Source organism: Lepidochelys kempii, chromosome 25, assembly GCF_965140265.1.
Source record: "Lepidochelys kempii isolate rLepKem1 chromosome 25, rLepKem1.hap2, whole genome shotgun sequence".
Classification (NCBI taxonomy): Eukaryota; Metazoa; Chordata; order Testudines; family Cheloniidae; genus Lepidochelys; species Lepidochelys kempii.
The window spans coordinates 14,500,757-14,522,458 of record NC_133280.1 but is presented as its reverse complement, the minus strand read 5'-3'; the positions used below and the strand labels follow the sequence as shown (position 1 = coordinate 14,522,458).

General features: G+C 53.7%; 1 protein-coding gene across 3 annotated transcripts in view; it reads left to right on the top strand.

The window, feature by feature from the left end:
- LOC140903134 (NADH dehydrogenase [ubiquinone] 1 alpha subcomplex subunit 13-like) overlaps positions 1–21,702 on the top strand; it is a 57,510-nt gene that overhangs the window by 25,392 nt on the left and 10,416 nt on the right. For all 3 annotated transcript variants that reach the window (XM_073323968.1, XM_073323970.1, XM_073323969.1), the window contains one exon: positions 6,772–6,880. In XM_073323968.1, coding sequence (XP_073180069.1) covers positions 6,772–6,880 — 109 coding nt within the window. The remainder of the gene's footprint in view (positions 1–6,771; positions 6,881–21,702) is intronic.

Here is a 21,702-nt window from a genome sequence, read left to right as displayed (position 1 = left end):
CCCCAATCCTCCTTCCCTCTGGTAGAACTGCCATGTGGCTCCGAGACTCCAGGCTGCTTCTCCGGGCTCCAATGAGTGGTTTCAGCACAAGTGTTTGGAACCAAAAAGGAGGCACAAAGGGCTGTGAAATAAAACCCAGCGGTGACCGAGTGTGGAATTGCCAGAGCTGAATGATGCTCCATCTCATCCACTCCGCTTTAAAACGTTCCCTGATGCACTGAACCTTGGGCTGTGTCGGGCTGGGCGCTGAGGCTGGGCTCAGGGAGGCTTGTGGGTACCAGTGTCTTTTCAAGCCAGGCTTTCAGTGGCTGGGAGTGGAGGGAACCTGCAGAGAAGGTCTCCAGGTGGCTGCTTATTGCTGCAGGGCTGTGGAGCACTTTGCCAGGACTAAGCTTTCCTGTGTGATACAAACCTTCAATTTCCTTCCGTGTGTGTGTGCGCCGCGAACCTGGGATTTAGAGCAGAGGTTCTCAAACTGGGGGTCGGGACCCCTGAGGGGGGTCACAAGGTTATTACATGGGGGGTCGCCAGCTCTCAGCCTCCACCCCAAACCCCGCTTTGCCTCCAGCATTTATAACAGTGTTAAATGTTTTAAAATGTTTTTAATTTATAAGGGTGGGGGTTGCACACAGAGGCTTGCTGTGTGAAAGGGGTCACCGGTACAAAAGTTTGAGAACCATTGATTTAGAGGAATGCCACTAAGGGGCCAAGGTCTCTGTATTGGGAGCTCGCCCTGGGCTGGAGTTCACTAGGGGGCACCAAAGGACTAGAAAAATGCTCTTCTTTTCTTGAGCCATCCATCAGCAGGAACCCCGTTAGCCTCTGAAGGAAGAGAGATGGGAGAACAGGGCAGGCCTGATGCAGCCTCCTAGGGACTGGGCCTTAGCTGAGCTGGGGTCTGGTCCTGGCTCTGCCACTGAGATATTGGCACTGGGCTAGTCACGTTGCCTCTCTGCGCCTTAGTTTTCCATCTGTAAAATGGGGGCAATCCGTGGCTGAAAAGTGCTAGATGAGATCTGAGGATTATGACGCTGTGGAGCTTGGTGCTATTCCCAGCAGTGACCCCAGGTGAGTCACTGCCTTTCTCCATGCTGTTCTTTCCCCTCCCACTTCATGTGTCTTCGGGTCTCTGGCTTTGTGTGGTACCTCCTGCGACCGGGCCCTGATCAACGGGGACTTCCGGGGGCTCCTGTAGCATGTGCAACTGGCGATGATAATCCTCTGCTCTCGTGTACGCTGATCTAACACCTTTATGTTCAGCGGAGTTACTTCTGAATGACACCCACTTTGGGCATCGCCTGCCCTTCTGTTACATGAGAAGGAACTTCTGCAATTTCCTATTGCCGATGAATTTGGGGAATTGTGCTAGAACATCAGCTGCTGGAGGAAACCCTCTTGCCCATCTGTTGTTTTGACTTATAATTAAATTCCAAGAAGCTATGAGTTTGCAACTAAGAAATGCCTGAATTGACTTTAAGCATCAGGTTGTTAGCAGCAAATTAACGCTAAAAGAACACTTCCACTTCGCCTGTGAAGCTGTGTTATTACTGTTACCCCTGGGTACCATCTAGTCTAACAACAAGAATTGCCGTTACTCATGGCATCTTTCTGAAGCAATTACCGGGGCCTCTCAGTGCTACACACAATGGGGACTTAATATCGGACGTAGGTTTTGAACAATGAGTCGTGTCAGTAGCACGTTGTCTCTTGGAGTATTGGAGTGGAACGGCAAAGTGCATCTGAATTGCTGCCTGTATCCTTCGTTCTTTAATTGTGATTCAGCCTTTGCCACTGAGGCCTGGGGTCCAGGAAAGCAGTTGTAGCTCCGTTGATTTCACCAGTTCATACCAGCTATGGGGCTGGCCCAGTAGATGCATGTGTAGACCGCACTATAGGGAATCCCATCAAGACACGTAGGGAAGGAATTTCAGAAACTCATTTCAACTTGGCTGTCCCAAATTCATCAAACAAATCTGTATCCAGGGATGAGCTGCAGTGAAAGCCACTAATTGTATGCATAAATTTAGCGAGGAGTGCAGTATGTCAATTAGTCTCTTGTGTGCGATAATTAGCTCACATCCTACTGCATCACCAAATTTCGTTAGAGGACGTGGTCGCTCGTGCTCTGATCATGCTTTTGGCAGCTTCCAGCTTTCTCTGGGTTTCAAACATTATTTCGTGACTGTCATTCACTTCTCAGCTAGCTGGCCCAATAAGCCAAAGCTTGCTGACCTTTGCAATAAAGTTCCAGCTGCAGCCATGGGGTGTGTGTCTGCGTGTGGCTAGGATTGTTGACTAAGTTCTTTGGCCCAGATGCTCTCTTCTTGCACTAAGATATGCTCAGTGCAGCTCGGCCCTGCTTCGCATGGTGCATCTGTGGAAGCTCCAGCCCATCACCATCAAGTCGTGTCCTCGGGCCCCTGTCTCGTACACCAGCTGGCCATGGTCTCTAGGGGACCTTACATCAGCTGTGAATTCGAGTCCTTCAGGGGCGCTGCACTCCATCAAGTGTGAGGGGGCAGCTGGCCAAGGAACCAGCTATGCCACTTGATGCCTCTATGCCTGAGTCCTGCAAAGAGAATCTGGGCCTTCAGAGGCTATTCAGAGTTGACCCCGGATCCGGTGCTGCCATTGACTTTGTGCATCTTTCCAAATGCAAACAGATGGACATCGAATTGACTTTGTGCTATGCCAGAAAACAGGGAAGGTGGCTGGGATGGGCGAGTCTCAAAGAGAACAGGGGGGTTTGGACTCAGATAAACACCCAGCCGTCCGGATGCATAAATCCCTGCCTGGGATCGGAACATCTGGGAACCTGCAGGTGGATTTTGTTCTAAAACAGAGCCCGTTTACATTAGGGGTTGCTACAATAATACAAATCATAAATAATAAAACCCTGTGCCCCGTGGCTGACGTACTACAGGGGGCGGTGCCGCTTGCTGCCACGGGGTGGGGGGCTCCGGGTGGGACTGCTCTGTAGGGCGAAAGACCCCGATCTGTCTGTTTCATTTTAGCTCCAGGGAGGGAGAGCCAGGTGCTGGCCCCTTTATGGCTTCTCAGGCTGCTGGCTCTGGGGGCAGCAATGAGCTGGGCGTGGCTGCGGCCGCGCTCGGTAGCCGTATTTGAGAACGGGACGGATTCCTGTCCGAACCAGAAAGACGCGCACGGCCCAAACCAGTCCCCGAGCAGCTGCCGCAGGAGAAGAGGGGCAGCCTCCGATCTCGACCGCCACCATTCCGTGGCTCCAGAGCGCCGGTGGAGCCAGGCCAAAACAGCCAAGCGTTTGCAGGCCCTGACAATCCACTGTGAGGTTTAGCTGGGCGTGCTGGCACCGCAGGGCGTGCGCCGGGCCCGATTCGGCAAGTGAGCAGAGGCTGCGGTTGGCTATTTTAGTGCCGATTAAGCAGATGGTGGAAATGTCGCGACCAGGCCCCTTCTGCTCGACAGCAGCAGCTGGCTGCGGAGGCGTGCAGGGATGACTCCTATTTCAGAGGGCTGGGATCAGCTCAGCCGCGCAGACGTTTTGTCAATAGCAAAACTTACGGTGAACTTAATGATCTAGAAAACCGCGGGCGCTGAATCCCGTTTGCAAGGGGAAGGGGCGTCGGGGGCTCGAACCCCTGGCTCAGGGTGCACGTTCCTCCTTAGCTCCGCAGCGAGCGCCCTTAGCTCAGGGCATCAGCCGGCTCAAAGAGTGCTGCCCATCGACTAGCCATTAGCGGGGGCAGAGCCACAGGGCGTGAGCCCAGGTTACACGAGACGCTGCTTTCTGCAGGGGGTTTGGGCCACAGGAATCTTTTGGGCCGGGGTAGAAACTAAAACCAGGCCAGAACAACGGCTCCAACTTCAAACCCGCCAAGCACCCGAGAGAATAGCTTGGGAAGTTTCCAAAGGCCCCTGTGTTTGTGGCTCCGTGGTGCTGCCCGTCTTCTGCGTTGAGTCTGGCCGCCAAGAGCACATTACCGCCCGGTGCTTCGCCGGCTTCCGATGCGCAGCGGGGGCAGGCAAGATCCTGGTCCAGGAGGGCTGGCAGATGTCTTTATCTCAGACCTCTTCTCCTAGGCCCTGTCATGGCCCGTGAAATAAGCTGGAGAGCTCTTGCCATCGATCCCGAAGGAGTGGCTGGGGTCCTGCCCCAGGCATGCTGGGATGAAAGCCAGGGCCTGTGGAATTCCCCACCTCCCTGCTGTCTGTCTGAGCCCAGGTTTAGTGACCTTCAGGACAGAGTTTAAGCCGGGGGGGGGGGGCCAGGATCTGCATGAACAGACAGGCATATCCTCAGTTCACCTGGGCGCTGTGCGTGGGTGAGACGCTGCCCTGGCCTCACTCGTTCCGGGCTGTCTAGTGTCTGAGCACGTACCCTCCCTGCCCCAGGGAGCTGGAACGGTCTCATCAGCTTCAGAGAAGGCAGCTCATGGGGGATAAGGCACCGGGTTGGGACCCTAGAGCCCTGGGGGCAATTCCCAGCTGTGCCACTGGCTCCGTGCGTGAGCTTGGATCAGTCGCTCAGTTCGGATAACGACCCTTCCTTGGTTGGCCTGGTCTGGGTTGCAATGGGCCTCTGATCTCAGACCGTGCCTAGGGGCTACTGTCCTGTGAATAATCTCCATAAACCCAACCTGCTGGAGCTGGAGCTCAGAAACCCCCCGGGCGCTTTCCAGCAGTGAGGTTGGGCCTCTCGCCCGCTAGAAATATTTCGGTTTCTAACCCAGCGGAATCTGTGGGGCCTCGCACCACCGGTAACACGCGGTGCAGATTAGACAGAATATAGAAGTCTGGGGGGGCCTTGGATGCTCATTAAGTTCTCAGGGCTGCATTTAAATAACCGGTCTGGAAGCTGACTGAAAGCAAGGACATTTCGCACTGAAGCTGCGTCCCTTGTGCCTGTTTTTCCAGGAGCCTAATTAACTGTCTGAGTTTGTGATTTTATTTGGGAGACAATTGTAGGCTCGTGGTTTGAGCAGGAGGCTGGGCGCTAGAATGGCGGGGGTTCCAATCCCGGCTCTTCTGCTCAGTGGTGCCTGTGGCCCTATGCGCATTACGCACAGTGCATATCATTGGCATGGGTGCCGATGGGTGGGGATAGGGCTGCCCAGAGCAGTTTGCCCCAGCTGCCTTGTTTGAGTGGGCCCCCAAACCGAGTGGCATAACTGGCATTGTGGGGTCGCAGCTCTGCTCAGGTTTGGGCCAGTGGCTCCTTGATGGAGGGGCCGCTGAGCCAAACTGGAGTGGTGTTGAAACCCCTTACGCCGGGTTGCAACACCCAGAGCGGGGAGCCCTCCTGGTGGACCAGAGCCTAGCCGCCGCTGTGGTGAAAAAGTTCTGGGGTTGCCTCTTTTGCCACTAACAACATCTGTGGCTTTAAGACGCCCTCTCTGTCTCAGTTTCCCTGTTGATACAGCAGGGATGGTACTTGGCTGCTTCACAGGGGTGTTGTGTGGCTCGTAAAATGATTTGCAAGTGGAAGGTGCTGAGTAGTAGCAGTGTATGTGAATGGTGGCTGATATACAAGGATCACCCACTACAGTGAGGCAGCCACCTCTGGGGGGTGGGGGGTGGCAGCTGTTTAACAGACAGAAATAGATACATATTTTTAAAAACTCCCTGTTGCCTTGCACACTGTGTGCCATTGACCGCCGTGCAAAGTGAGCGTGAAATGCTACCAGCTCAGAATGGTAACCCTTCTCACGCCCGCTCTGCACTGGGACAGTGACATGCAGTGTGCACGGTAGTGAAGAACTGGATCCTTGGTGTGAATTAATACGACTCCCCCCACTTCCCAGCTTGCACCGAGTCTGACTTTGCCAGTGACCCCAGGGTCCCGGTGCCTCGTCCCCAAAGAACCCGGTCTGGTGGCCGTCGCAGCGGATTCGATGTCCCATTCCACGTTCGTAACAAGCAAAATGGCTCTGTCCTGAAAGCAGCACCTGCTTGTCTCTTCCTGCAGTCAGGTGACCCAGCAGATGTGAACAATCGTTGTCCAATTCCAAAGTCAGTATTCTGGGATCACTCGTGAATGACCAAGTGACTCGTTGTTTAGCTTTTTGCAACGTGCAGATTCCTCGGCGCGCAGATTTCCATGTTCTCCCACCGCGGTACCACAAACAGGTGGCCGGGGCTGGGTGCAGAGAAGGTCCAGGGGTGCACAGCTCTGCCTTTCGATACAGCCGAGCCCAGATTAACCCTGCCAGGTACCTGTGGGAGCTCAGGTCCCTCCAAACCTGGATTTGGCAAACGAGCGAGGAGAGCTCTCCCAGAAGGATCCAGCAGAAGGTCTGACTCCTGAACGAGCACCAGCCGGGTGGGAGGGCAGGAAGGGGGCAATGGGGAGCATGGCTGAGGTCTGGGATACGTAGCCACTTATTCCCTTCTTCCACAAAATACTGCCCTGTCGGTGCGGAGGGGAGGCAAGCTGTGATGTTACCCAGCACAAGGGAAAGCCGGCGGGGCTGGAGATTAGTTGCAAGAGGGAATCTTTTGAGGCAACTCACTAGCAGGATCATTTTTACCTAGGCTGGTGCTTGGTGGGCCCCATGTCACAACACAGGCCTAGCATGCGAAGTGGCAAACGACCAGTTGCTGGTGTGGACTCCAGTGGGAGTTCCTGGCTGATTGGCACATGCCAAAAGCTGGTCGCATGGACCTAGGAGCTTGGCTGCAGGCAGCCGCTTTGGAAAGTCTTGGCCTGAGCATGCAGGTGCAATAACAAGCTGCAGCGTGATGGGGGATCCCACCATCATCCTCACAGCCCCTCTGCCTCTTGCCTTGCAGCCGCGTGGAGGCGGAAGCCATCGAGAAGGAGCTGCTGGAAGATTACAGATTTGGTCGCCAGCAGCTGATTGAGATCTGGGGACACGCCAGCGCCATGGCTGTGACCAAGGTAAGAGCAGCGCCGTGCCATGACGGGGGCATGCTAGGATTTAGAGCAGCGTGCGTCAAGGGTGCTCTCCCCTCGGAGCTCTGGGGATCGTTACTTGGAGGGACCCCGACTGCAAAGCCAGGGGCTTGGCTGTCATGCGAGTGTGCTCCCCTGGGCTGTTATCAAACGTGTTTCCTTTTCCTGTGGTCTCTTTCCCTCTCCCAGCCTGGCTTCTCTGTTAGCTTCCCTGTTCTGGACCAAACTTCAAGTGCAGTTTGTTGGCGGCACGGAAATGTCTGGGTAATGTTCTTCCCCCTCCATTGCCGTGTTTGGCCAACAAAGCACGGATTGACCCAGGGACCTCCAGAGCTGGAAGCACAAGTCTCGACAGGTTGAGCTACAGTCAGACTCTTGAGCAGGATCTGGTTCAGGGAGGGACATGTAATAGGCACTGACCGGTAGGTTTTACCATCTTCATCTTCCCTGGAGCCAGCCGGGATCCGAAGCCCCTTGGCATCGGCTGTTTTCATGGTCATTCCCATGTGGGACCAGAACTGAAATGTCTGAGCCCGCGGCCGTTTTCGTGGTCTTTCCATCCAGGGCTGCTCTTTCCAGCAGGCTTCAGCATCTCCGAGAAGTTTTGGCTAACGTCAGGACCAAGCACGAACTGCGAACCTGTCCACATTCGCCCGTTGCTAGGGTAACCCCTGTGCAGCTATTGCACACAGATTTGCTTTGGGAATTGGCAAACGTGCTGAGGAAACCGGAGGGAATAAACTTGCCACAGGGCCAAGATTTGTCTTGTGCACTTGCTGGTCTCCTGTGTCATGTGGGGGTGGGGGAATGCTCTTAATGCCCTATCTTCTTTACGAAGCGGGGCTGGTTCTCCCCAGTTGCAGCCTCAGTCCCAAGGCTGCTACCCTGAGAGAAAAGGGGCCAGCTGGCTTCTTGCTCCAGAATTACCGCTCTCTCTTTCAGGGAGAATCAGCCAGGGGGCCTGGGAAGACACTGGAGCGGGGCAACGTTATTAGGCCCAAACTTTTTTTTGTTTTTGGCAAGAAAACAGATTCAGCAACCCTGAAGCAGTTGACGAATTTGTGTCAAATGGTTCATTTTAACCCTCTCCCCCCCGATCCAAATGTTCCATTGCAACATTCGTTTCCATTTTTTGGTTCAAAATGACTCTTTGGAAAGTTCCTTTGATTTGATGGTGTCACGGAGTGTGGGGGAGTCCAGGCCCTGCACCCCTTTCCTGGGATTCACTGAGACTCTCAGCCAGCCAGTAAAACAGAAGGTTTATTGGACAACAGGAACACAGTTCAAAACAGAGCTTGTGGGTACACCCAGGACCCCTCAGTCAAGTCCTTCTGGGGGAGCAGGGAGCTTAGACCCCAGCCCTGGGGTTCCCTGTGTTCCTCCCCCCAGCCCCAAACTGAAACTAACCCCCCCCACCCCCCCAGCAGGCTCTCTCCTGCAGCCTGTCTTCACATTCCTGGGCAGAGGTGTTACCTCCCCCTCCCCCTCCTGGCTCAGGTGACAGGCTCTCAGGTCTCCCATCCCCAGGGCACATTCCCAGGTCCCCCCTCCCTGCTGAGTCACATCGTCACAGATGGTTGCAAAAAAAATCTCAGTGTGCCCCCAAATCAAACCTGAACGTTTAATATCCGATCAAAGGAACCACCGGGGTTTTTACTTTTGGAATTTACCAAAAAAAAAAAAGGGAAAAATTCCATTTTTGGTTCGACCTCCAAACAGATTTTCCCCCTGATTTGGATGGAATTGTTGGCGAACGAAAACCCTGTCATTCGCCTGTTGGAGATGTGCTTACTGGCTGGAGAAAGCCTTCTGGCTCTTTCCAAGAGAGTTTTGGGGAAGTCACTGAGCACCTTTGGGGGCTGGATTCTGGGTAACTACGCAGCCACTGGTCCAACAGTGGCATTATCTCTGCACTTCTTTATCCCACGGCTTCTAAGGTGAGCAGGGCGTCCTGACCCAGGACCATGTGTTGGAGATCTCCTCTCCCACGCACACCTGCTACCTACTGAGCAACAGGCCAGAACTAACAAGTGGGTCAAACCTACCTGGACCAGGTCATTCCATAGCGTGTGACACAGGCACTTGTCAAGGCTTTATGGGCTGTTGCAGAGACACGATGTAGAAGATTTATAGAGGACGTCACTGTGGATGGAGTGTAACATCTGTCAATATACTGCAGTATCTAGCATCCTCACATGCATCTGCAACAGGCAGTCTTGCCTTGGCCTGCTTAAGAATTATTATCGTGCTTAAAGGACTTAGAGCTATAGCTCGCCATTCATCCTGAAGGACACCAGAGTGCATTACCAATGTGTGTACAGGCATTGCTTTGCCAGCCACTGAAATGCACCCGCCCCTGGCGTGGAGCATGGCAGCTGTTTAGTAGCCACACCGCATTGCTATGCCATGTCCGAAGGGCCAGTTCCTCCCCTGTCTCTCCATTGACGCCAATGGAGATAGACTGATTTACACCCACTGGGGATCTGGCCGGAAGTGAAGGAAATACCACCTTCCCATTTAAAGAGTGGGCTGGGCAGGGAGGCGTGGGAGTTAAGGAGATAGAATGCAGTGATCCAAACTGAAACTCTACCAGGCCACAGGGTGTGATGCCCCGAGCCCTACCGCACCTCAAAGGGTTTGAGTCAACAGATGTCTAGCAGCGAACAGCTCGTTAGTGGAAGAAGCCTGTCTGCAGACAGATGTTTTCCTGCTGCATCCCAGCTTCCCTAAGGGATGCGAGGTGCAAAGCTACTGAAAGGTATGTGTGGGGGTGGGTGAGTCAGCTCCCCTCCTAACTACTGCAGCAGAAACTTCTGTTCCGTGACACACTATTGCTTTTCACTTTGGATCGTCAGCCGAACTGTCACAAGCCCCCACGTCTGAGTCGGTTCAGTCTTTGATTCCTGCTTTCACCTGAGCGCAGCAAAACCCGAGTCCAGGTGCGGGCTGGCCTTTGCTGGAGCAGATTTTAATGCAAAACCTAAATGTCAGCTCATAAATATTTAGCTCGAGATCTTTCCACAGCAAATTTGCTCAGCAGGGGCTGAGACAGAGTGAAGAGCGAGAAGGTAACGAGAAGGGGGCCTGATTCTCATTCACGCCCAGGCCCTTCTATGTGGCTCTGCCACTTGTATGTGGCATTTGTACCCACTTTAAAGCCCCTTCGCACTGCCAGTGTGGTGCAAAAGGGGTCTTAGTGGAAATAGAATAAGGTTCATATTTCCTTAACAAAGATGGGGCCAGATTCTATGGTGATGTAAGCAGCAGGGAAAGTTCCGTGTGGGGTGTAAGCTGATCAGAAACCAGCTGAGCATGGTAAAGTGGGGTAACGAGCACTAATTGTGCATGCGATGGGTTTGTATGGTTGGGAGTGCAGGAGCTTGGGAAAGCAGCGCCCTCCCCCTCCCCAGGTGCGATGCAGCGCAAATCTGTCCTCACTGGACCCTGAACCTTCCAGCTAGCCCTATGTGGTGTGTACCCGACACCCATTGTCCAACACACACACACACACCCCGGCCCCACAAATGCCAAGGCAGTGCCTAGCCATCTTAGGGATGTGCTGGCAGGACAGGGGGCTCAGTCACGGTGCTGCCATCAGAGACAATGTGAACCACGCGGCTAAACCCTCCTCGCCCCACTGGCAGCTTCCGGCGGGGAATGGTCTTGTGCCAGCCTGGCTGCAATTCCCAGCTCTGTCCCCCCCAGGCGAGGCGAGCTTGACCCTGCTGGTGGCTTCCATCTTTCAGAAGCAGCATCACCAGCCCCTCGGGTGGCCCTGTGCTTCCTGTGCTCAATTCAGGAGGGTGCTGGCGGGGAGTCCCATCTGGCAGTGAACCTACAGGACAGCAGCCAGTCGCCACCAGGCTTCCAGAGAGAGACAGAAGGCCCGGGCGCCCCCCGGGAGGAAAGAGGAGATCATTTGTGGAGTCAGAGAGGAACTGGATCAGCCTACTCTGTCTAAGGTCTCCTCCCCTCCTCTCTGCCACCGCTGGGATGAGGCCAGATCCTTTTCTGAAGGCCTCCCTCTCTGGAGCTGCATTGCCTAGAGAAGCCAATGCAGCTGTAAATTACAACCCTTTCACGGCAAACTCTGGGTGCTTTCCAGCAGGACCAGAGCTTGGCTAATGCTGGCCCCCACTGGCTGAGTCAACAACATAGCAGGCCACTGGCCATGGCCATTCCCTGGGAAGACCCAGGGAGAAGGCAGCTGAGGATAACCAGAGAACAACAGCTGACTAGAGCCAGCTGCTCCCAACCTGCCTGGTGCTCACTTTCCATACTGAGCTGATACCAACTTAGGGCAGAATAAATGATTTACATGGAAACTGGAGGAGGCAGCTGGGAGCTGCTTTTCTGTTGAAATTAACATCACCTTTCCCTTCTGTTTGCAAAGCTCGGAGGCCGACGCTCTCCAGTTCTCAGCCGGTAACATCAGCTTTTACTCCCACAAGAAGGGAGCCTGTATTTACCAAGCGGCCAGTTTTGTTCTTTGCCCAGCGGCTGGGTAAGATCTTGGAGATGTAGTAGCGAGTCAGGCCTGGAGTTCAGTCCATCTGTCTGCCAGATGTTCTCCTCAAGTATGACCCTCCCATCTTGACTTACCTGGGAGATGACACTTCCCGTCCTGCTGCTGTGAGATCTAGCAGCCCACTTCTTTGTAATTGGGTCAAGGCAGGTATTATGCCCAGGCAGCCTCTTTGGGAACTGCTCTTTGGTGCCACCAGATTCCACCCCGCATCTTTTTGGAGTTAGCATCCCCGTGCTGCAGTCCAAACACGGTGACAGGCGGAGCAGGTTGGCAGACGGACAGACTCCACAGCATTCTCCTCCCATTTTGAGTGACTGTAGGATTCTTCTTCACTTCCTGTCTCAAGCTGCTGTGTAGTGTAGTTCAACAGCTGGGTAAGGGGATTCAAATCAAAACTCAGACCTCTACAGGGTCCTGAATTCTCTTACTCAGGGTCCGGGCCTAGTACTGGGCGCAATGGGGCTGTGACTTTATTTGGGGTCTCTAGTGGAGCTGGGCAAACACTTAGTAAAGTTCTCCAAAAAAAAAAAAAGCAGATTTTGGGCGACTGAAACAACTTGCGAATTTGGGCCAAATTGGGTGAATAGTTTCAGTTAAATAAAATAAAATTCCTCATTTTTAAAAGTCTAAATGGCTCATTTTGACATTTCATCTAGAAACAAACCATTTCCCTTCGAAAACGTCAGTCAGAATCGATGCTTCCTTTGACGCGAATGAAATGTTCTCAGCTTCAGGCGAAAAATGGAAAAGGGCCCGTTTGGGTTTGAAAGGGACCGAATTTCTTTTCAGCTCGGCCACCAAACTGAAAAATCGGTTCTTCACTGAGCCCCAGTCTCCACTCACTACAGGGCTAATAAATAAATTAATGAGACAAGCCCAAACCCTGGATCCAGAGACCCTGAATTTTGGGGGCAGTTTGGAACTAGAGCATTTGTGGCCCAGCGGTGGCTGGAAGAAGTGTCCAAACTTTTGGGTGGCTTTTCTGAACTCAGCCTCAGCAGGATTTTGTCTGTCACTAGGAGAGATTATCCCACACAAGACCGAGCAGGGAATATTCCTTCTTGGTGCATCACAGTTGTGTGTGGGAGGGCCCCTTGCCGCATTTATAGCTGGGATGTACATCTGCTAGCCCAAGATTTCCTCCAACCTTTAGATCATCCGACAAACACCTTGCTTTTTAACTAGAACTCAGTAAGTAAATATTGACCTGGAATCAGGCGGCTCTAACAAGCAGCTCCAGATTCTGCAGACTTCAGTGGTAAAATGTCAAACACATTCAGAGATGCAGGCTGGGTATTGTCTGTTCTGCACGGGGGTCTGAGAATTCAGTTTCCCTGCCCAGTGTCAATGGTCCGTGGTTAGTTTTATAACTGTAGCAGTCTTCAGAGCTACTAACTGGAACTGTGGACCCAGGATTGTGCTGTCACAGTGAACTGGGAGACTCACCAACCCGTCGTCTCAGAACACCTGGGTTTTCCACAGGGCTCTTCCACACAGGAAGTCTGATGAGATCACTGCTCTGGGGGGCTGGCGGAGGGTAGGGCTGGGGTGTGATCAAGCTTAAATTATCTTTTTAGACCAAAGAACCTGAATTTGGAGAGTTCTAAAACAATAAATATATCCCAGGGGTTGTTTTTGTTTTGTTTTTTGTTTTTGCATTTTTCTCTCTCAGAACCAAGCTGTTTGAATGGTGATTCCAGCAAAGGCTAAAAGGCTGATCAGAGCATGAGGAGGAGTCTTCCTCCCTTTGCCCCCTTCTCCGCTCAGAAAGCCCTGGCCTTGTGGCTAAGGCACTGGGCTGGAGCTCAGGAGATGTGGGTTTGATTCTGGACTCTGCTAGACTCCCTGACCTTGGGCAAGTCACTGCATCTCTCTGGGCCTCACCCCACCCTGGGGCTAATGATCCTTCCTGTGGCCGTCTTGTCTATTTAAACAGTGAGCTCTTAGGGTCTGTCTCTTCCCCCTGTGCCTATGCAGGGCCTGGCACCGTGGGGTTCTCAGCTCAGGTGGGGCTTCTCCCTGCTACTGAAATAATGAGCAGGGGCAGCGCTCATGTCTCCTGAGTATCCTGTCAGGGCCGCGATTCCCCCTATCCTGGACTCAGAGTCTCAAACCCCACAAATTCATTGCAGGGGGTGACGGATGCCTGGGGTGGCAGAGTACAGGTAGGGGGCCATGCAGAGCGGTTCCAGGAGCTGAGCTAGGCCCTGAAACAGCCGATGGGGCGAGATCCTATCAGCGCTGCCTCAAATGAAGGCCAAACCTGCCAAGGGGAAAAATGAACCCTTCACTTGTCCGGCGTGATACGCAAAGTGGGATTCGATCCCCCCGCTCTCCTCTGCGGCATTAGGAGAGCCCCGTGCAGCCCCTTCAAACCAGAACCCCGCTGCATGTGGGCCCCTTGGTCCTTTCGACAGGACACGTGAGCACCTGAACAATTTCTCCTGCGGAGAAGGGTTTGGAAACCAAATGGAGAGAGGCCTGAGTCACGAGGTCAGGCTCCAGGTCCAGATCAGCATCTGACGCCGGGAGCCACTGGGGCGTTTGGAGTCAGATCAGCCTTGCAGCTGGGCCCCAGCTGGAGAGTTCGGCTCCACATCCAGGCACGGCTCTGAGGTTCCCAAGCCTTTGGGAGATGGAGTTTGGTGTTCTGGGGCTGGGGGTTGGGCCTGGTTGCTGTGGGTCTGGTGTTCCAGGTCTGGAGGCTCAGAGCCCAGTGGTCAGGTCCGCTTTCCCCAAGGTGACTCCTTAGAGAGCCACGGTATGGAGGTGGGTGGTTGTCAGCGACCCTCCAGCGGCTCAAAGTGCAGCTGTGGGGCTGGGTGGGGCTGAGCCACAAACTGACTTTGTGGCATTTGAAATGCACAGCAGAATTCCCTGGTTCATCCTCAGCTCCATCCTGGTTAAATGTGGCCTTTGGAGCCCTAAGGACCCCACCCCAGTGAAGACGGTCCTTGCCCAAGAGCTCCAAGCCCTACGCACACGAATACAATCTGCCCAGTGTTCTGATTAACCCTCAGCAGCATCCCCTCTGCAGTGAGCTCAGCAGCAGCATCCTCCCCGTACAGATGGGGAAACTGAGGCACCGAGAGGGGTCCCATCAGCCAGAGCTGGGACTGGCACCCGGTGGCTCCTGACTGCATGGTGCAATCAGTCGTGCTGCAGAGATTTGCTTCAGCCGTGGCCGTTCCTGTCAGCTGCTGGCTGTTTGCTGGGACATTAAGCAGATGGCAATGGGACCAAGGCTTTCCATTCTCCTTCTTCCTCCCGCTGTTGTTTTTGGATTCCTTGGGCACCTTCAATTATTTCATCTGGGTTAAACTGCTTGCGCAGGACGTCAACTTTTTATTTTCTTTAAAAAAATGTGATCTGAGGTTACGAACTCCAGGGGAAAATGCTCTCCCGTTCCCAGAGAGCCGGGCCGGCCGCTGGAGGGGGAAAGGGGACCCGTCTCTGCTGGATGCAAAGCTTATTGTGAGCCATTCAATGTTCCAAGCACTGGAGTCAGCTGCAGCGCCCTGTTACCCGGTGCCTGTGGCAGAACTGGGGGTACCCAGTGCCCTAGGGAGACGGCTGCTTGCATGGGGATCCAGTGTATCCATGCAAACCAGGCCTCCCCTGGCAGGGAGCCTGGAGCTGGAGGAAGGCATGGCCCAGTTTCCTCCCCATCTATCAACAGAATCCATGGGGAAGGCAGCTTGGCACCTCATCCCTACCTGGCCCCCGCTTGTTGCTTGGAGCGGAGCATTGTTAACAAGAGTCCAGCCACGAATTCCAAAACCCAGCTGTGTTTATTAGGAGGGAGGAATTGCACAGCAGGAGCCCCATGGAGAGCACCATGTGCCATCTGCTGATGCCAGTGGCAGACTTCCCAAAGAGCCCGCAGACAATGCCCGCATCTTGTCGTTCGCTGGCTCGAAGGTTGCAGCATTAGAACAAGCGAGCCCTGGCTGATCTCCCAGGGAAGGAGGCTGTTACCTCGGGGAGCTTTGTTTCCCTCCCGGAGCTTTTGAGGCTCTTGGGAGATGATGCCAGGGCAGTGGAGACATGAGCCTGATTTCCGTTGCACCTGGGGCCTTCCACCCCACAGACGCCTGAAGATCTGTGGGCTTCGTGGAACCCCTACAGAGGACAGGGGCATCTGCTTCACTCCCTGGGCTGCCTGTCTCCTCCACTGGCTCCTGCCCCAAACTCACCACACTGGTGGGAGAAGGGGGAAGTTCCACGCCACGTGAAATCTGACCCACCTGGCCACAGCTGCCCCGGACACACAGAGCCCTGGCCCCACACGAAGAGGCTGTTGCAGGATCTGGGAAAGGGGGAGCATGCCCACTCCAGGCCCCATTTGCACCTGCTCTGGCCCCCTTTTGCCAGCCTACTGCTCACCCAGTTGGCACGGCTCGCTGACCTGGCAACCTGGTAGAGACAGTCAGATTTGCAAGGCGGGGGAGGGAGGCTACGGCTCAGCTGGTCCGTGCTAAAATAGTTGATCGCGCTCTTTATAATGGGCCATTCTTAAGCTGGCTGCTCCTGGGGCTGGCTGCCTTGTGCCGCCTTGCTAGTCTCTGGTCGCAAAGGCCCCCCGGGCTACAGGGCTGGCCTGCAAGGGGACAGGCGACATGTACGAGTTTCCCTGGGGTTGGCGGGGAGAATGCCACTTAGGACGGCTGCCGTGCACAGAGTGAGAGTGGTGAGCTCGTCGGTCTCTGGGCTTGCTCAGGCACGCTCTGTCTTCATGGACGGCAGCAGGGATGCCTAGAAATCAGACTCCTCCAGCTCACCGCCATGCTCACGCCCAGCGGCCCCGTTCTGCTACCGGGGCCACGTGGGGCAGGGATTTGTCCCGGTGGCTGAAAATGTTTTTGGAATCCAGGGGTAGGGGCATTTGACTCGTTTGCTGCAATTGCTCCTGTGACGTTCTGGGGTGCAATCCAGACTGGTGAGGGGCTGGCACCTCTTACCCTGTAACCCTGAGTGCCTCCCGCTGCCTGGCCACGGTGGCGCTCTGCCTGGGGTGCCCACAGCCAGCACCAAGTGTGCACTCTGCCTGCTACTGGGAAGCCCTGGGCTGATGCTTTGGAGCCTGCCTGCAATGCCACAGATTTCCCCTGGCTTCCCCCAGCCTTGGGTCACACCTGGTACAGTGACTCCACCCTCTGCCCCAGAAAGGTGTGTTCTGAAGCCTCCAGCCCAGTCCTGGGACAATCAGATGTTAAGGTTCGTTGCCCTTTTCAGGAGTCAATAGTCAACAGTTTGCTACTTTAACTGGAGTTACCAAACAGTTCAGTTTAAAGACACGTTCCTGTGGAAAGGCCTGGTTACCAACTCCCCCGCCATACCTGGGTCAAACACATTCCAGTGTGTATCCCCATAGCGCTTACTCCCCACTGCCTACACACGTCCCAAGACTATCAGTGATCGGCGGCGAGTTATTAGTTTTCACCTCACCAGGTGTATTTTGTACAGAGATTATTACAGTGGCCTGTAGGGTGCGAATGCAAGGGTCACAGTTTTCCATTAGAACAGCCTAAAAAAGCCACGGTCCCTTTCTTGCGGTTCTGACCCACCTGGGTTTGCAGCCTTCTGAATTTCTGGTCGAACGAACCCCAAATCTCAGCTACATGCTTGGGTCAAAGCAGAGTACCGAGTTGCACCTGGCTTTGCACCAAGTTGGCCCTATGATAAGATAACTGGCTCTGTGGATGAGGGAAAAGCAATGGACATGATATATCTTGACTTTAGCAAAGCTTTTGATACAGTATCCCACAGTATGCTTGCCAGGAAATTAAAGAAGTATGGATTGGATGATGGACTATAAAGTGGATAGAAAGCTGGCTAGATTGTCGGGCTCAACGGGCAGTGATCAACGGCTCAGTGTCTAGTTGGCAGCCGCTATCAAGCGGAGTTCCCCAAGGGTCAGTCTTGGGGCCAGTTTTGTTCAACATCTTTATCAGTGATCTGGATGATGGGATGGACTGCACCTTCAGCAAGTTCGCAGATGACCCTAAGATGGGGGGATAGATAGATACGCTGGAGGGTAGTGATAGGGTCCAGAGGGACCTAGACAAATTGGAGGATTGGGCCAAAAGAAATCTGATGAGGTTCAACAAGGACAAGTGCAGTGCACTGAGGAAGAATCCCATGCACTGCGACAGGCTGGGGACCGACTGGCTAACCGGCAGTTCTGCAGAAAAGGACCTGGGGATTACAATGGATGAGAAGCTGGATATGAGTCAACAGTGTGCCCTTGTTGCCAGGAAGGCTAATGGCATATTGGGCTGCATTAATAGGAGCATTGCCAGCAGATCTTAAGCCTGGAGCCCACATCTGGAGTACTGTGTCCAGTTTTGAGACCCCCACTACAGAACGGATGTGGACAAATTGGAGAGAATCCAGCAGAGGGCAACAAAAATGATCAGGGAGCTGGGGCACATGACTCATGAGGAGAGGCTGAGGGAACTGGAATTGTTTAGTCTGTAGAAGAGAAGAGTGAGGGGGGATTTGATAGCAGCCTTCAACTACCTGAAGGGGGGTTCCAAAGAGGATGGAGCTCGGCTGTTCTCAGTGGTAGCAGATGACCGAACAAGGAGCCATGGTCTCAAGTTGCAGTGGGGGAGGTTTAGGTTGGATATTAGGATACACTATTTCACTAGGAGGGTGGTGAAGCACTGGAATGGGTTACCTCGGGAGGTGGTGGAATCTCCTTCCTTAGAGGTTTTTAAGGCCTGGCTTGACAAAGCCCTGGCTGGGGTGATTTAGTTGGTGTTGGTCCTGCTTCAAGCAAGGGATTGGATTAGATGACCTTCTAAGGTCTCTTCCAACCCTGATATTCTATGATTCTATTGTTACTAGATGAGATTTGGCTCTATTTTGGGGACTGTTTGAACCTGACCGGTCTTTGTTGCAAAAGCTGGTGAAGCTTAGCAGCCTTCCGGATTTCTCCTGTGGCAGCTCTCAGAGCCCCAGTCAGGAATGGACTCGGAGCTGCACAGATAAAGAGAAAGGCACGGTCCCTGCCCAGTGATCTTACAATCTAATTAAAGACAGGACACGCCAGGGGCATGTAGTACACATTAGAGGGGAGAGAGTACCAGCAAAGGGACGCATGGCTCCATGGACTAGCTGCATACCTCACTTGCCATCTGGCAAGGAATACGGCAGGCAGAGGAGGGGAGAACAGATTTGCATTTGTGGGGAGGCCCACGTGGCCAGGGGCCTTTCCCCAGGGGCCTGAAAGTGTCTCTTTCCAGCCCCACGTGTGCAAAGCTTTGTCAAAATCCAGTTACGTAAATGGGGGGAAATATAAAGAAGGTGCATTAAGCACACCCCTCCGTGGGAGAGCATGGCTAGCGGACAGTTGTTAATAGGAGTATTAGACAGATATTCTTCCCTATCCAGGCAGGCTTTTATTAATCACCTTCCTCTGCTATCTTTGAGCCGCAGGATTAATTCTGGCCCTGGCAATGGGCCGTCTGTTCAGAAGCACACCCGCCAGCCGCTGGGATTTATAAAACCAGCCCCTTCTATTTTCAGCTGTCGCTTAAAACCCCTCGAAGCAGCTCCTGCTTCTGCTCAGCCAGTCCCCAGGGAAACTCCCGAGCGGAGAGTGCCTGGGAACGTGCAGGACCCTCCAAAGCGCAGCTGCCAAGAAGGTTATAGTTAGAAGCTGATCTTCACTGTCCTGCACACGATTTGACTCACCCCTCTTCCCCCGAGACCTAGCTCCACATTTATCGGCTACAGCCGCTCACTTCCCACTCCCTGTCTCCCGGGGCAGAATCGTCGGCCCAGCCCAGCTCTGCCCCACCCGCCAGCAGCTGCGTGGAATGCACCGCTGGCTCTGACAATGGCTAGCAGGTGAGCTCCGTGCCAGGGCTACGGGGACAGCTGACCCCTGGACAGCGGAGTGCAGAAAGGTGACCGGACAGGCCACCTCTGCAGTGAGCAGTGCATTGTGGGACCACAGCGGGAGGGCTGTTTGCACACTTCCTCTCCACCAAGACTCAACTGAGTGACCACTTGTTTCTGTTTATGCTCCGTATTGCAATAACACCTAGGAGCCCAGGCATGGCCCAGGCCCACGTTGTGCTGGGCTCTGCACAAAGCCAGAACAAAAAGACAGTCCCTGCCCCAAAGTTTTCCAGGTTGAGTAAATCTAGCCTTGTCCCTGAGTAAGGCTTCACCCCTGGCTGGAATCACTTGATGGACAGGCTGTGAAAAGTTATTTCCGCCCCTTGTCTGCCACATCAACTTATTTATTTGTATGACAGCAGCACCTAGAGACCAGGGTCCCATTGTGCCAGGAGCTGTACGTACACCTAGGCAGCCCCTGCCCCAAGGAGCTAACAATCTAAATGGACAAGACAAAAGGTAGGACGGGAAACAGAGGCACCCCAGCGGGACTTTACTGACAGAGCCAGGGATTGATCAGCGGTCCCCTAGTCTGATGTTCTAGCCACTAGGCAATGCTGCGTCTAGGCGTGCCCAATTAGAGGGTGACCTCTCTGCTGGAGACGAGGCCTCAGCTGTGTTAATGAGGGGGAATAAAAACGAACAGATTGTAGCAGAAACTTCCTCCCAGCCACAAGTCTCCTCCGTACGTCAGGCAGGGAATAATTGCTTCTCAATGCCCCGTTCAGTCTCATGGCATCCAGATCCCGGAGCCCTGGCTCACCGCACTGACACCTTTGGACAGGGTAAGGTCCTCAACTGCGTGTTTCTGTCACGACGAAAGCTCGGGGGATAAACGCGATTCAGTCTTGCCTTTTACATGGCGCAGGACAGGACAGAGCTCTGAAGGTCATTCTCGCCCCGTTTCCAGGAGAAAATAGGTGCCCATGTGTTTGTACAGCTTGGCCTTCATAAACAGAGAGAGAAGATTTATGGATCAAAGATAGCTTTGTGTCTTATGAGGGCGAAGGCTCAGTAGCGCCACTGTATTTAGGGCTGGCTCAGCTTTTCCATTCTAAGCCTCTGTGCCAGCCTGTGCCCCCCCCCCCTTTAAGGGCACAACAATTTGTTTTGGGAAGAGAAACATTTGGGAGTTGAGCTCCTCGATCCTCTGTGGCCTTGGCTGCGCGAGGCTGGCTGGGCGTGCCCAAGCATTCTCCCCGGGAGAGCCGCATGCCCGGTAGTGCGGCTCTTTATTTCTGTAGCCTGGCCGATGAATTGTTCTGCAGCCCGGGAGGGTGGCAGGCGGCGGGGGAAGGTACCGATTTGTGCAGGAGGAGGGCGGGTTGGAGACACGCTCCTGGGGGTCAGGAACCTGAGGGTCAGGAGCTCTGGGGACTTAGCTGGAGGAAAGGGTGCGCCGGCCCTGTGAAAATCGGGCCCCTGGGCTAGAATCAAACTTTTGCCACCATGTGACCGTGGGCAGTTGTTGTTATTTGTAATAGAGGAGCAACTAAAGTCCCCAGCTGAGCTGCCAGCCCTGCTGTGTCAGGGGCTGCAGAGACACACCGTGAGCCACAGTCCCCGCCCCAAAGGGCTCACAGTCTAACTAGCCAACCCATGGGAGAAAGGAAGCGTCATTGTCCCTCTCGGACAGAGGGGAAGCCCAGAGCGGGAAAGTGACTTGCCCAAAGTCACCCAGTGCATCTGTGGCAAAGCCCAGGGTTAAACCAAGAGCTCCTGATTCCCAGCCCAGTGTCTTACCCTCAAGGCTAGCCTTCCTCTCAAAGCATCTAGGGGAGAAAAGCAATCCTCAACACCCTCTGGACTCCAGGCCTTTAGTTGCTGTGCTGCCTCAGTTTACCTAGGTGTGAAATGCGGGTAACATTGTCTTCATTAATGCTATCATGTACCTTGAGAACCAGTCAGCCATCACTGTGAGAGCTGGTTCACTCTCCACCTTCCTGCCAAGCCTCTGGGCACATCCCGAACGGACTGAGCAAAGTTCATTGACCCAGATGGTTTTGGCAAAAAATTCAGATTTGGTGACACCAAAACATTTTGTGAATTTGTATCAATTTCAGCTGAGTCTTGAGCTAACCCCTGAAAACAAACCAAAAAAATCAAAATGTTCAGATATTTTTTTGACTCGAAACAACTTTTTGTTTCAAAATTTCCTTTGTCTTTATTGTTAGAAAATGTAAAAAGAAAAGAAGCGCTCCATGTTCGACCTGAAACGGATTTTTTCCCAACTTTTTGATTTGCCAAAAATGATGTTTTCAGTTTGCCCCAAAACAATGTTTAAAACCAATTCAGACTTGCTGGTGAACTGAAAAATCCGTCGATCCCTGAGCTCCAATCCCGACCGCGGCGCTTGCCGGGAACGGCC